Below are 16,688 nucleotides of genomic sequence, written 5' to 3'. Positions count from 1 at the left end.
TGGACTGGAAGGAAAGACACCTGGAAAGTTCATGGAGCCTACAGAATTCTCAAGCAACAAATTCCAGATATTCTGCTTGTCCAAACTTCCAAGAGAAAGGAATTGAGGCTCAAAGCAAGGCACTCAGCAGCAACCTCGAGAGAGAAGAGGACTGAGCACTGTCAATACATGAAAGGCAAAAGATTTTGATTAAATATACAAAACATTTTCAACCGTGCAGGAGACTAATGGACTTCCCTTTACCATTTCAAGCCTGAGAAGCCAGATGCATGAAAATCTATTAAGACAGAGAACCACATCTGAGCACAGGCACAGACTGGGTGACAGAGATTAACATCAGCGCAGTGCACAAACGCATGTGCTCACGTGAGTACCGACAGCAGCCTAGCTCATCCCAGGCTGCTCTGCAGAGCACTGCCTAATTTACTCTACTCTGACGACACTGAAGACACGCAGTTCTTTTGACAGAGTCCCTTGTCATCCTTCTGCCTACTGTAGCAGATATCAATTATGTGAGGAATCCAACATCTGATTTGCATTTTCCATATGCATCAGAAATGCAGAAAAAGGCATCATGTCCTTTTCACTTTTGACATATATACAAGACTTGAAATGCTGCAATTTCCATTGCTTTTAAAAAAAAAAATCATTGTTAGAAATCATACTGCAATTAAAAAACCAAACCAAACCCAAGAGACCAAAGAGCGTAACTTCTCCATGTGGCATGCACATTTTAAAACTGTTCATAACAGAATTATCTTCTGGACTTACCATTTTACATAAGCCCTGTTACTTAGCAAGGCCTTCTGAACATGTCTGAATGAAAGGAAATTGTAGAGTTGAGGACTATATTTACTGGCACATGGCAGCTTGAACCAAAACACAGGTTTATCCCAAAGAGCGACTAACTGCAAGAGGACCACTCATCAGGTACAGAAATCCTGTTTACAGACAGATCTTTCGCATTCTGATCTAGCAGCAGCAAGCAAAGAGCTGATTCTAAGAGAAGCACATTGTTTGCTATCAGATATCTGCACTTCTGTGTGTACCTGGACAGGCATACCAACGCATCTCCACTGCAGAATAGCAAAGGGTCTGCCACAGATTTACAACAAAAAACCCTAAAACCAAACCAACCAGGAAAAATGCCACTGAGACTTGACATTAAATACCAGGAAATAAAGCCCCAAATCTAAATAGTAAAGAATATATACTAGTTTTTATTCTCACACATGAAACTTACCCTGTTGGAAAGCGTTAGCCTGAAGTTCAGGGAATCACTTAAGTTCCATGGAAGACCTCAAACAGAGTGTACAGGATGCTCTGAGCTGGACTGTCAGAGGGGTGAATCTGATCTCCTGTGAAGTGACACCCTCAACACTTTGCAGTGTAGCACAGAATTTGTGCCTTCCTCAATAGCTGCCCTCTTGTGAAGCACTGTAACAGTAAAATCAGTCCATCTCTTCCAACCCACAGTGCTTTGGTGCTTCCTCCAGACTACTACTAGCACATTAACTGAATTCAAAATCTCTACAGAATTCAAATGTAACAATGCCTACTGTGCACTGAATTCTTGTATGCACGACCATGTTATTTATAGAACAAATAGCATTCCTTTTCAAAGGTTAAAAATATGGAAGAGTTTATGCCATCTTCTGGCAAGCCTTTATGTACAGTGTCATAAATACTGGCACTGACTAAGTCTGAGGTAAAAAGCAAAGAGGTTTTTTTATTTTCATTCTGGCAGCAAGAACTGTACTGAAGAAAAAGAATAAAACTACCTCTGCCACAGAAGAGAATGTTACCATTCTCTACCAAATGTAGGAGGTTATATAATGTATTATACATTTCTAAAACTACCCCAGTAATGTTTCTGCCTTCAAGAGCCACCATCAGGTCTGAAAGTTACAGTTGATAACAAAACAGTAATTTTTAGTCAAACCAGACAGTGCTTTTCAGTAATTTTTTTCTAAAAATGAGGTTTCAGCAAAATATGCATAGGAACAAGGCACGAAATTATTTTGGTTAGCATTTGTTTATATATTGTATGCAGCTACACTGAACATGAAGGATTCCAAAGCAAACTGATCAATAATGATGCATTGTTTAAAAAAGCTTTAATATTTGAAATAGTAATTCAACTTTCTAAAAAGAACTTCAAGTGGTTTCTTTTTTATTTATTATGGCGATCAGACTTACTTCAAAGCGATGAGCTGTCCCATCTGAAAGCTTCATCATCATTAGAATGGATGGTTGCAGTGCACGGGCCAGTGAACTGAAATTATTTAAATTATTAGTATTACAACAATAATCATCAGCAGTGTGATGAGTACAGCATTGTACATTAACAATCATGATGTTCATGTAGGCTTTACACAGAACCTGAGTAATTTCAATCATAGAGTCCTGTACTGGGCTGGCTGGAAACTCATGAACATAGGAGGCCTGGCCAATTTACCTCCAAATTGAGACTAAAAATTTTTTTTATTAGTTTAGTAACTGCAAGTTTAGGAGCATACTGATTGTACATAGTAATCAGTTTAGTAGAATGATGACAGGGATAAGAGCTACCCAATACTGCTAGTAATAATGTACAGTGTTCTATGCAGTTTACCATGTTGCATTAATCCTTTCCATCCCTTCATACTTTCAACTACCATCTCATTTGGAGAATCAAGCTCTTCCAGTCTCCATCCGAAAATTGTGGGATGTTATTTTATTTGATGACCCAAAGAGGGGAAATGAGTCATTCTTGTGCAGCTTCCATCAACTGATGTTGCCAAAGCCTGCTCAGGTACTGACAGGCGTTACAGCCAGAAGCCATACCTCTTTGCAGAGGCTGTTGTTGGATGATAAACATCCCAGGGGGGAGGTTGACTGGAAAGGAACATAAGAGGAAGGAAAATAGAAAAGGATAATGTATTGCTCCTGTGTTATTTGGAAAACAAATCATAGGATTTGCCTGCAGCTTGCAAGCATTGTGCCTGAGGATGTTTATCTGTACATTTTGCTCTCTTAAAGGTACATATTTTTTCTGCATAGTGATACCAGTGTGGTACTCACAGCACTGCTCATCTGAGAGTCATCTGAACTAGTAGCTTGTGGCCATAACAATTTTCACTTAGGAGCCTTTTTTCTTGATTTCAGGAAGACTATCCCTGATTATGGACTTCTCAACTACAGCAGCGAGGAGACTGCACGCTCCCTTGGATGCAGGTATTTGTGAATGCAATATGAAGTCCCTCACAGTAACAATTTACACTACTGAAAATACTGGATCATCTTCCGATTTCTTTCACCCTGGTCCATCTCAGTTAGAACTAGACAAAGACCAGGAACAGTCCAGACATCAGGTTTCTGTTTCATTCTGGCAATTGCCAAAGGTCCATACCCCAGCTGCCTCTGCTGTGGCAGATGGCAAGAAGCTATTCGCTGAGGGCACAGACAGGATGATCACAACAGCCTTTACTACTGTTTCGTGAAAGAAACTTAGGAGGCAGATCAATGACCAGTTGCATAACTGTGGCAATGTAAAGGTGCTGTTCTGAAGCCTCTCTTTGTAGAATCTACAGCAGATTGCAGGTGATGGAAAGCAATTTTATTTAACGTGTACAACATAGAAATGATAGTCTACTTGGGAAGTTGAATAGATGATTTCCCTCTCCTGCTCCAGTGAAACTGAGAGCTTGGCTGGCTGTGTGAGGCTCAACCCATCTAATTTATTCCATCATCCCTGAGGACCCATGGAGTTGTATCAGCTCCATTAAGTTTTAAAATATTGAGAGACTCGGACTTTGAGTGCAATATTTCTAGCACAGAGGTTTTAGAGATCAAAACAAATAAGGAGCCTAAAAAGTATCATTAGTAGAAGATGAAGGCAGCAGCCTGTTGGCAGGTTCATGGTAACAGCAGTAACTCGTATATAAACTGACTTCTACACTGTTCAGAAAATGCCCTCCATATCTTGCCATTTAATGCTACAAGACAATCCCTAACAGCAACAAGATACATTTTAACACTTAACATTTTTAAGCAGCTCAAGATGTCAGTTTAACCTTGGGCAATATTATTTCTAGGGTCATGCTGGATTCTCTTTTATACCTTGTGGATATAGCTACGTCCACTCTCCACTTGAAGTCCTGGACACTCGGCAGCCTACTTCCTCGTATCAGAGCTGTGCCTTCGGAAGCAGGACGCCTACAGAGTAAATCAGAAATGGGAGGCTGAAATGCAAATTCGTAAAAGAAACAACAATCTAAAGAGAAAATAAGGTTCCTCAACAACAAACCTGTCTGGAACTTGTTTCTCTCCTGCATCTATTCTCATTTAGAGAGGTCTGAATGAGTAGAGGTTAGGTGTATTTAAAGACAGCTATGCTCAGATTACCCACTTCTATGCTTAACTATGGTCCACGCTAGAAAAAAGAGACCAAGTGACTATGCAATTCCAGTAAACTGATGTCACTGTAAAGTTTAGTAGGAGTCATTGTGGTGGCTGGCATATCTTATTTAAATTATATGCAACTGTGAGGCATAGAAGGGGATCTGCAAATATATCTTTACCTTCATGCAGGTCCAACAGGAACAAACAAGCAGAAAGAAGACAGATGAGCAAAAAAGTTGGAGTAAGGTCACTGTGCTCCTTCAGCAGAAAGCTTCTAGTATTAGTCAGCAGCAGTGTTTTAAAATGTAATAATATTAGAGTGTACTTGCAAGCATAATTTAAAAAAAATAAAGTCACACAGTGGTTCTTGCTAATCCAACTTAATTTACAAACTTTAAGTTCCTTACATAATGTTCACTGTCAGTTCCAACACACCCTTCAAGATTTTTGTCTAGTCTAACGTGTAAGAAGCCAAGGACTTAATTTATTACTCATATTGCAGGATGAATCAGGCTGATCAAGCCTCAAGTTTATTTCTGCGAGGAAATACAGTTGACACTGATTAAACTTCAGATAGTTGACAATCTTTAAAATTTTAACAGCTTCTTAAGCTCTGGGTAAGTAAACAAGCCAAATCTGATACAAAGACATAACCACCACCCACTTTTAGATATCTATATGCAGAAATATCTTCAGAATGAGGTCACTCAGCTGGTCCACGAAGAAGCCATTCTGGACTTTTTGTTACCTTTTTTTTTTTTTTTTTTTTTTTTTTTTTTTTTTTTTTTTTTTTGAAGTTATTTATGGTACATTTCAAAGCTACTCCAGTACTCCTGGTAAGGGCAGGATAAGAAATGTTACATCCTTTATCCATGGTGCTAGACATAATCTAATTACAGACTTTACATCAGGAAGGAATCCTCTCTGAACAAATCAAGGACTGTAGGAATGACAGTCTAGCATCCCTACTCAGATTCTTGTGTGCAAGTTATCTGGTGCCTTTAGAAACTGCCCAGAAAGATTAATGATTTGATAAGCTACATAGGACTGACAGGCTGAGGTCCTCTAATACTCCTGCATTTAGCAAAGGCATTACAGGAAAGAATTTATCCTTTTTTTTTTGGGGGGGGGTGGCGGGGTGGGGTGGGTGGTATCAGAAGTGACACACAATCCTAATAGCATGGTAAAGGAATGAACACAAAAAATAGATAAGATGGTTCTTACTCACTGCCAGCTACTGGATAGGAAGTAGGTCACCACAGCTGGGTGCAACCATGAGGAGCTGGAGTCTAGAATGGTCATTAGCTGGACTAAGCAGTAAGAAAGGCCTCTCCCTCAGTGGTGAGCTGCTGCCAGAGTACTGCTTAATTTGGGAAATGCCTAAAAATAGCCACACTGCTACCGCTACCCAAAGACATGCTAACTTCCATCATTGCAATACAGGCCATTCTGTGCAGCACCAGCATTTCAGGGGAAGAAAGACAGAGAAAAAAAGGAAGATGTTCTAGTTAGCGGTGGTGGGAAAGGTGAGCAGAACCCAGAGGTGAAGCTTCTGAGTATTGTTAAGCTGTGGCATTTCTGTGGCCAAACCACAAAGCTTTCGTTCTGGTCAGGACTGTACTTCAGTACCATTCCCTCAGAAAGAGTTGCAGCTTTTATATTTAGTTTAAGCTTCTGTCACCATCTTCCCCAGCTTGGGTAAGATTGCAGCTGGAACTGCAAGAATCCTGGAAGGATGACAGAATGTGCATGGTGTCCAACATACATACAGAAATTATACAGGCCATTAATCAAGCCATTGATTTCTAAGTGGAATAGCAAAATGGAGCAGAAAAGACTCAATTGATCTTATATCCAAAATCTATAGACTATAATTACATTTTGTAAACTCTGTGCCAACAGCTGCAATATATTGTCAGCACATAGTGCAGAAGGCAGAACAAGTAAAGAACCATGGATCAGCTACAGACCATCCAAATTATATGTCAGAAGGATGATACACCTGGTGACAAGAACAGCATTGCCAAAGGATGCAACAGAAGCACACTCAAAAATGAAAGATTAGAGAATTTGAAGCAGTAGTTAACCTAACAACATTGAAACTAAAGACAAATTTTGGATGGTTCCCTAGGCATGTAAGACATGCCTAGCAGGCCACTGAACAGGGAGAATGAATAAATTGGTGTGAAATGCTGACAAATAGCACAATGAATGCACTCTTCTAGGAGAAATGAAGGCTACACTATTAGAAAAAAAAAAACACCTCAGTACATTTATTATAAACATTCAGAGAGGGGGAAGTTAGGTTTATCCTTTCCCTTAAAAAAAAAGTTTTGATTTCATGCAGTTATTTGATAGTGTCAGCGTGGCAAGTTTTTCTTCCCTTTCAGTCTATGTAGCTTGATGGAACTGTGGGGACACAGAAATACAAATGTCAAATTTCCAGTACTTCAGAGCTGTTGTTTAGTGAACAAAATCACAAAAATAGGATAAGCTGCCACGAAAAGTATTAAAAATGGATTTTTCTAGGTTATTTAGCTCATACTGAATTTTTGATCAGATGCTAATACTTCTCTTACCATCACAATCATATATTTACAACTCAATAAGCATATGTATGATTCAGTGTTACATTTAAGATTATAAAAGCAAATCTGTCTAGAAATCAAATCTGAGGTGCTCTTCTATGGTCTCAAAACACAGAGCAAGATTACACTGGGTAATCACAGCTTTCAAAATGAGAAAAAGCTAAATTTTCCAGCATCGTGATTTCACAGTAGAAAACAGACAATCATGCATGCTTCAAATGACATCTAAATTTATCTTCTTTCTCCACTGCAAACAATATTTCCACTTTGCAACCATGAATTTTGCATTCTTAACACCTATAATTCAAACAGAAGAGCAAAGAAAAGATGAGAAGGCTGAATTTATTTTTACTCCAAGAACCTTTAGCTTTAAGCCAAGATCCTAACCAAGGAAATTAAAAATATTTTTAACTTTGGTAGCAGCACTCAGACTCTTGTGAGGGTAACTGAAATACCACAACTATGATTATCAGGATTCCATGCAGAATATCTGGAGCAGTGTTGGGTTAGTGATGCCTATGTGCTGAGTGACCTCAAGTCAAGGAGGAAAGTTTTGCATATGCAAAAGGTTCAAGCAATTTCTAGATGTAAAATAATCTAAATATGGTTGAGCAGAGGACCATATAGAAAAAAGGAACCCCAAGAATGGACAAGAGAAATAGGCTGCTCAAAAAGTAGTGATTTAATATTTCCTCTGGAGCTACTGAGGTATACTGCTTAGAAAATGAATTACAGCTAGGAGAGCACTTGATATCTCATACGTGTCATCAAGTCACTCAGTGTGAATATCCAATTCAACTGTACAAAACGCTATCTGAGAAAGCTTCCATGAACCGTAGCATGTAAAAGGCATATGTAGCCTGCCTCTCAACAAAGCAAGTCCTTCACTTGTGCTCTAACTTGCAATGATAACAATGATAAAAATGCTTAATTCTGCAGTGCATTTTTCATCTGTAGGTATTGACACACCGTACGGCGTCTACAGAACTTTATAAAAACTGATGGGTGGTGATCACAGAAAAATTGAAAATTGGCATGAAAGGTACTTACAGCATATATAGCCACACACGATGGACATCATATTATGTTGAATCAGAATAATGGGACAAATCTTATTCTCATTAATTTAGAGAATTTTGCTGTTCCTTCAGTAGGCCTGGGATTTTTGTCAGCAGAGCTCTGTACAACCCTGCTGGTTGCACAATGCACGGTACATGAAGATACTAACCTGTTACCAAAGACTATACTGCAAAAGTCCATAATGAAGTCTTCTGGTATCCTTAAAGAGAAGAGAAATACAAAATATTAAGTGTTTTGTAACCATAAATATATGGCCTTAGCTACAAAAAAATCTATTATAGAACACAAAATTGTGTCAACATTTTCCATCTTCCATTGCTTAAAATTGCCATCATCTCTTACGTAAGTGCTTCAGTATTGATTCAGTCTAGGCTCGCAAAAGGACAGCCTATGATTTTATATCAAGAACGCTAAAAACTGTATTACATCTTCCTGTTCTACCTAGTATGGCAACAGTGAGTTTCAGAAGAATCCAATATTTGCTTAATTTCTCTCAGTAAAGTCAAGAAAAGTTTTGCTGATGGCTCTCACAAGTGCAGAAGGCAGGCCCAGCAGTGCACACTTTCAGAAATCCTAAACCGCCAAATGTCATTTCACTTTCACCAGAAGCGTGATCAAAAGAAGACAGAATGGATTGCTCCCTCAGACGTCCTGGTACCCAAGATAACTTACAAAAGGAGCATATCTAACATGGGGAGGACAAGCATAAATTTGACCATGAGAATTGGTCGAATAGACTAACTCACATTCCATCCACCCTATGCCTCTCTGCTACTTTACAGTTCCTCTGACACTGTTGTTGCTTTACAAACAAGCTGCTGTTGATTTTCAGTTCAATATGTCAGGCTGTGAATTGCAAAGACTGCAGAGCAAACACTACCCATTCAGCTGCTTTTGCCACAGGGACAGTAACCTCCTACAGAGAGGCAGGCTGGACAAGTGGGAGAAGTAACTCCTTCTGCTGCCACAGTTAAATCCAGCACTCAACATGAATCAGTGCCCAGAGACATTACTCAGCAGTGTCTTGAGATACACAGCGGTACATCAAAGAAAAATCAAAGCAAACAAGGAAGTTACCTGTCTTAAAGGGCTTACAGTGTCTAATGATGGGAGAGAAAACCAACTCATCAACTCACACAGTGGGAAGATGAAACAGCAGTTATTAGAGCTTGAATTCTTAATGGAAAAAGTTGGTTAAAACACATTTTTAAATGGTACCTGGATAAAACTGAATTCATATTAGCAAGGTAGTTATCAGAGGCAAACTGGGAAGTGAGGAAGAGGACCTAGACAGTGATTTTTGGCTGCATGTGTCTTTCTTCCTTTCAGAAGAGTCAAGGCTCTATTTCTGCAAACATTACATATACTTTCCATGCAAGTGTATCACTTAACCCATCCTGATGATGACTGAATATCCTCTGTATGTAGTAGAATTGTTGGAGACAGGGTTGTAATATGATTATTATGATACTTATCACAATACTCGCTCGACTGTAGGAGCAAGTGTATCTAAACCAGAAGCACTAATGCTACCTTTGAGCTTGCATTATTTTTGCTATGCAGTTAATGATTTTGCTGAAAATTCTGTTCCTGGCTCAAGCAGTTTACACAAGGCCAGTGACACAGTAAGCAGATCAGACACAGAGCATGGCACAGCTCAGGCCTGAGCTATAGATGGCAATCAGTTTTCAAAGGAGCATTCTGAGGAGTGGAAGGCAAGGGCAAAGGAAGAAGGTATGGGGCTGTCTCAGTGCCATGTTGCTGGCCTGAACCATAAAGTCATTAAACAGCCTGAGAGAGGACGGAAAAAATAGCACCTACAACTTAAAAGTGAATTTGTTCTCACTGGTTCAGACCATCAGGCCAAGAAATAGGAGATACAGAACATCAACCCTGTGAAACCAGTAATACTGATCTAATTAATCAGAATTGGGCATGTCTCCCAGCCTCTCTCTGCACCAAAACTAGAAGCCAAGGCCAGCTGCGTCACCAGGAAATCGAGACTTACAAGGCTTTATATGGGTGGAATTAGCCCAATCTTCAGCTTCACTGAAGGAAACAAAATAGAATGCAGGAGAGGTGGAAAAAAAAGTAACCTGGCTCTGAGTTCAAACCTTTTAAAAGAAGACGCAACAACAAAAAAAGGGAAATAGGCCATTTTTCTGCCTTACAATGCAAAATATCTGCTCGAACACTGGGTGCGAATAATGCCAAGACACAGCTGTTCAACTGATGACATCTGTTCTTCACGCACATGATCACAGGATGACCCACAGGAGTCACTGCAGAAGGACAAGTGTCTGAATGTAATTAGCAGGTGCCTTAAAAACGAGCAGGTATTTCATCTCCAAACTCAGGTGCATTGGGAAACATAGGAAATTACATTTCCCATAGGAATTAAAGATGCTAAAGGTGCCAAATTTACTAAGTACCACAGCTTGAGAGTAGAATAAGCTATTTACTCTTCTAAAAGTTTAGCCACAAGGTGAAGAGAGCTACTCACAGGAAATAAGACTGTCAGAGATGAAAGTTAGGAAGAGTCCCAATAATGTGAGAATCATGGGAGCAGAGCAGCAACAAGCAGCACATAAAACATACAAGTCTTCAAGCAACACAAATGCAGTTACCTGAACTATTGCTACTGTATCAGCCGTGTTAACCAAAACAACAAGATAAAAAAGATTTATCAAGATACAAAAGATATAAAAAAGATCATCCAGACTGAAAAGTGTCTTCATAGTTCCATGGATAAATCATAAAGTGAGAAAAAAAAAAACCAAACAAACCAACTACAAAGTGTGGTCAAATGACAAGGACGGGAGCCTGGGAGTCTGTATTTCTAGATACAGTGTACACAGCCAGCCCAGCCAGTGACTTCTGGCACTCCTGTATACCAGCGTTCTCCCCTGCTCAAGAGGAATATCCACCTACCCCAGAGAACTTGGCATGGAGCTTTGAGTGCTCTTCATTACTCCTTAATCACACTGAACGCATTTTGTGTGTACCATAAAAAACGCCAACTCCCACTGGGTCAAAAGCAATTCATCAGTTTCTTACTGACCTACTTTAACCTGGGTGTGAACTCCATGACGTGGCAGAGGAAGCAGCTTGCATTTTAGCTCACAAGACAAAAGGCAGGCCAAACTCCAGCACTGAGCTGCAGACAAAATTGTATCAACTAGCAAGGCACCTTTCATCATGGCCCCAATTACACCTTTCACCGCTTACACCCCGATTACATGTCTAAATCTGCAGCTTTAATTTGCCTGAAGTTGCTCATAAAGTAAATTATGCTTATGACTCTGCACATGTGCAGGTTAATGGACAAATAAGGATGAAAAAAGACAGGAACATCTTTTACTCCTAGGTACCAGTCAGAATGCTAAGAATTATGGGAAATTAGCATTTTAAAATAAATGAGCCTTAGCACAGAGGTTTCTCTACAGATGAAAACATCAACTGCTGTTATTCTCTCATTGCTACTGAATATGGAAATAAGGGAAAATCTGTAAAGATTATTAGCATCTGATGTCTAGCTTTTAGGATATGGATTTCTATTCAAGAGATAGTCAAAATCTGTAACAGTCTGGCCAGAGTAAGTCTGTAACAAATGTTATGCTTCCTTGAGCCGTTCCATCAGGGCAGGAGAGATGGTAGCTGAACAAGGTGGTAGGGTTTCACAAGGATTCTATCATTGGCCTTTCAAAGAAGAAAAAAAGTAGGGCAGTTTCTTAGCTTCTGAAATGTTACCACTGTCTTACCAAACCTGTTAAAAAATATTGCAGGGCAAGGTGGGGATAGCAGTGAGAAGGTCACTCACATTTGCATAACCTACATTACGGACTAAATTAGACCAATCTCCCCAGCATGTGAAATCAACTGCTCATGCTCAGTGCTAAATCAAGTCTTACACAACACCTGTTTTTTTCCTCTGGCTTTACATGACATTTGCCAACAGATGTATTATGCGTTATTTACAGGTAATTTTTACACCAACTTTGTGTATAAGTAGTTGATTTGGGGAAGCAGTTACATAAAAGTTACGAAAAAACAGATTAAAAAAACAGGTATAAACAGACATACCTGAGCTCCTTTAGGTCTTCCTTAAAAACCTAGAAAGACAAAGAAGGTGAGATTTTACAGGATGTAGTCTTGAAAGATCATGTCTTACCTAGTGAATTAATAATGGTTACTTGCTTGGTATCTCTCCCCAGAAGTTTTAGTCTTGAGTAACAGAGTTTTGAAGTGACAGGTTACATATTGAGAAGAATTTCCAGAAGTGTTCAATCAAGTTGTGAGAAACTAATTTTAAAGACCTAAATCTTTTGGAAGCCTTTATTTTTGAAAACAACATCCCTGCCTTTTCTGTAGCTATCCATAACACATTTTTTTAGAATAATTATGTATCCTTATTCTCAAATATGTTTTGCAATAACTTGTTTAAACTATGAGAACAGAATGGAAGTGGCAAAAGATCAGCTCTGAATACCACAAGCATACTTTCACTATGTTTTCTGCAATATATGAGCTTTCTCAGTGTGCCTGGGTAAACAGGAAAACAGTATCTTAAACCAGAGAGAGGTGCTGGATACCCAGAAGTGGTTCACTCACATAAAAATAAAATGAGAAGAGAAAAAATGTAAGGTAAAGTAACATGAAAAAGGAAAGAAAATAGCCATGAATAAGGGATAGGGGCTGGGAACATGGCGGATATTATGGAAGATACATATTCACAAAGAACATCCATAGCATAAGCAGAAACAGCACTTTCTCCCAATTCCCACTATACCGTTCTGGCCATAAGACCTTCCTTCCTCTCTGGCAGAAGCATGAAGGCAGGCAGGCAAACGAGTATGAGAAATTTTATGTGTGGACAAAATGATCGGTATGTGTGAACCTTCCGTTAGGGTAAGAAAGAGTTGATGCCAAGGAAATAACACTTTGCAATGGTTTCTTTTGGGGTTTTAATTTAAAAGCAAGAGTGAAAACAAACATGCACAGTAAACAAGATGCTGAAGCAGAAGATGATATCTTTCCCAAAGCTTAAATACTCTCCCAAAATGCTCACTGTAAATCCATCCAACAAGCAAAATAAGCTCTAGATTTTTAACAATTTCTTCCAACCACTTTAACTTGGAGTAATATTTTTATGTGCAGCTCCCCGCCCTGGCAAATAGGGTTTAGATGGTAACTCACGTCTGACGCAGCTTTTAACTTATCAGGACTCCAAGTATTCTCAGAACTTACTTCTTGTTTGAAAGTTGATAAGGGGAGTCTCAATGCTTCTCGGAGAAGGGTATACATGCCAGAAATGAGGAAAGCAAGTTGCTCTTCTGAGAGATTAGTGCTATCTGCAATCAGCTTGACAGATTCCTTGCAGTCTTTTCCTTCCAATGCATTAACAGTTACTGTGAATAAGAAAGAAAAGCAAGACGCCTTAAAAGAGAGGAAGACCTGGAGATGACAAACATTAACATATCATTAACATATCTATGATTTTACTTGACTTAATGTACTGACATTTTTCCTGATGTGAAACTGTCACTGCAGGTCTTTGTAAAGACATCTGATCATCCACCACCACCCGTCAGCCTCACCACAGTTTACCAAAGGAACTTCAATCGATTAAGATTTTGCATTGTAAAACTGAAGATGCTTTCATGCTGAAATTTGTCCAGTGGGATAATGCAAAAAAGGTAAAAAAATTAATTGTTCACAAGTACAAATTCAAACTGAGCTTCTATCAACAAACTTGTTCACATGAGAAGCCTGCTTACAGCTTCATTTCACTTCTGATACAGAGGGTAAGAGAGGATTGAGAGTAAACAATTCAACACTATTGTCCAATGCTTTACATAATTAATTTATTTTGCAATATCAGCAGATACTAGGGATTAAATGAGCAAGGAGACAAAACTAAACCTTCAAGTCTTGTAGTCTGCACAACTGCTGATAATATAAACTCTAAGGGAAATTACTGTTACCCCATGTGGCAATATTATACAGTAATAACTGGTGTGGGTTTATCTTAATCTTCATCATTTGCTTATTCCTCCTTTTTCCATATATGCACTGGCTTATATAAATTTCTGTTGTCATGTCAGCCTCTGTCCTGCACTCTGATCAGTCTGGATGGACTGCTGGAGCCACAGGAAGCCCCACTGTGGATAAAAAAATAAGATTACTGACACATCCCATTGCGGGATCGGGGCATTAGTCATTTATAACAAGCTATATTAGTGCTGTGAATGAAACATGAAAAGTTAAAAATATCCACCAAGTGTTACTGAAAGCCAACACTAAGAGATTAGCTTAATACCAAAATTGAAAAAAAAAAAAGTTTTAATCAAACTGCCAGCCTTACTTTTGATATTAGGTGAGTTCCACTGGTACTTTCTTCTAATTCTGGATAAATTCTTTTTGCTTTTCTGTTTTTAATGCACATTAAATTCAGTGGCAAGTCTTGGATCATTCATGTGGCTGACTGAATTTGTCTGGCACTATCTGCACGGCAGATTTTACACTGTAGCCAGGGTGTGCAAGGTGCTAGTACCAAGCTTTCCACGCTGTCTGAAATAGACTCTGCTCTACAACAACAAAATGAATGAGATCATACACAGAGCAGGAAACAGGTTCCTGTCTACTTACCTATTTCAATACAACTTTGATCTGTTTCTTCAAAGAACAGGTTGCTTATGGCTTTCAACTAGATAGCTTTAATTACAATATCGGTCTTTCTGTCGGCCAACCCTAATGACTGGCTAAAAATCCATGTCGTCTTTTATGACCTACTTGCATTACCCTAGAATACAAAATTTTTTTACTCAGTATGGCTCAGGGAACTCAGAAACACCAGCTGTACCAGCATTTCTAGCAGTCAATCAGAGGAAGAAAACAAAGAATAACCCCAAAACATTCCATGAAAATCTCACTGCTGGGTCATATGCTCCTAGCAGAAGATGCCTGCTGTCTCAAACTTACACTTGCAGTTTAGCAGAGCTTGTGATAACACTGGCTGGATAGCCCTGAGATAATGGTATATGCAATTTTTATATCATGAACTGAGCAGGCATATGAAAAGCAACATTTAATTTTTTATATTAATGTTTAGCAACAGAGTAACTGCCACAGCCTCAAAAAATTAACTCGGTGCAAGTGCCAGCGTGATTTAGATATACTCTGTTGAAATCCATCATGCCTTCAAAGACTACTAAATCTTCAAAGGAGAAGCCGCTGTCCCGCAGGCTGTTCATCACAGACCAGCAAGAGCTGAAGGCGACTGAAGATTTGTGCCCGCTCTACCCCACCTGGAGGCCGTCTCCATCTGCTCCGGGGCTCACGGGCACCAGGGGCATCACCGCCCTGGCTCCAGGGGGCTGGGGAGGACTGTTTGCTCCCTCTGCAGTGGGAAGCATTTATTGCACACTTAGATGAAGGCCGTAGTTTACACCGAAATCAAACCCAGATGGGGTTTAGGAGACGGTCAGGCTTCCTGGCACTGATACAACTTTTCAGTCTCCATTGTCCCTGCACTAGGCAGCAAATATGGTTCAGGATCTGTATTTACTTTTGTCCCAATGCCTCTGCCTATATGTAGCTTTATTACTTTTGTGAGGAAACCCCAAATACATTGCTGCATTTCTGACACTACGCACCAAAACTTTTAAAGACAAACCAGCTACTAGATGCTTTGAGTCCTTATTAACTCAAACTGAGAAGAAAAAGCCTGAAGTTAGCCGAGAGAACATGCATGTAAGGGTCGCAGCACCATGCTGTGCTGTGCAGCAGTTAACCACAAGCAAGCTGTGTTTTTGCTCTGTTAATCAACTTTTCGGTTATTCTGTTATTATCTTACATGCAAAAATTTACTCAACCAAGGAACTCTGATTTTGGCAGTCAAAGGTGCCTTGAGAGAGTCTCACCTGTTTTGTCTTGCCACAGGGAGAAGCCTCACAGCCAAAAACCAAATCAAACACTTATTTTCAGTTCTTACAGCCCCAATTTCAGTAAGACGTCTGCACTTTGAGGGTTGCTTTTTCTCCTGGCCGTTATGAAAACAGCCATGGGGTCTCTGACTTTTACATGCCCACCACAATCTGCCAGTGACTCGACCACTGGCTCCAGGGATAAAAGGAACGATTTTAACAGCGCTCCCTGTGAGTTTGGGGGCCATTCACAGCTGCAAGTGTACGTACCTCATTCTCACGTATTTCACGGAATTTTAGGCTACAAGCAAGAAGACCCGTCATTATGTTTAACCCTCAGCTTTAGCTTCCTGCAGGGAAAAGCAATGGGAAGCGTCCCAGGAGAGCTGCAGCCCTGCCCAGGCCCGGCAGGGGGGAGCAGACTCTCCAGCCGTCCCTACCTTCCCGGGAGGACCCCCGGCTCCCCCGAGGAAGGCGGCGGCCGCCTATCGGCTCTGGCAGGGAAGTCCCTCCCGTCCCCCTGCGACGGGACAGCGAGGGCTCCTCCCGCGCCCACACCGCGCCGAGGGCGCGGGGAGCACTGGGGCGGGGCAGGCCAGGCCCCCCCCGGGCCCTACCTTTGAGGAGCCGCCGGAAGGTCTCCTTGCCCATGTCCTGCACGCCCCGGGCCATGGCCTCCACCTCGGCCGGCACCCGCGGCCCCAGAAAGCCC

General features: G+C 40.3%; 1 protein-coding gene across 1 annotated transcript in view; it reads left to right on the top strand.

Moving 5' to 3' along the window:
* Positions 1 to 356: 356 nt before the first annotated feature.
* Positions 357 to 16,688, top strand: part of FAM199X (family with sequence similarity 199, X-linked) — a 27,943-nt gene continuing 11,611 nt past the window's right edge. Inside the window, exons 1-2 of the mRNA XM_026848759.1 lie at positions 357 to 366; positions 3,096 to 3,216. Coding sequence (XP_026704560.1) covers positions 357 to 366; positions 3,096 to 3,216 — 131 coding nt within the window. The remainder of the gene's footprint in view (positions 367 to 3,095; positions 3,217 to 16,688) is intronic.

The sequence above is a fragment of the Athene cunicularia genome, assembly GCF_003259725.1.
Source record: "Athene cunicularia isolate RWA chromosome 4 unlocalized genomic scaffold, athCun1 chr4_part3, whole genome shotgun sequence".
Taxonomy (NCBI): domain Eukaryota; kingdom Metazoa; phylum Chordata; class Aves; order Strigiformes; family Strigidae; genus Athene; species Athene cunicularia.
This window is presented reverse-complemented; position numbering and strand designations above follow the sequence as displayed.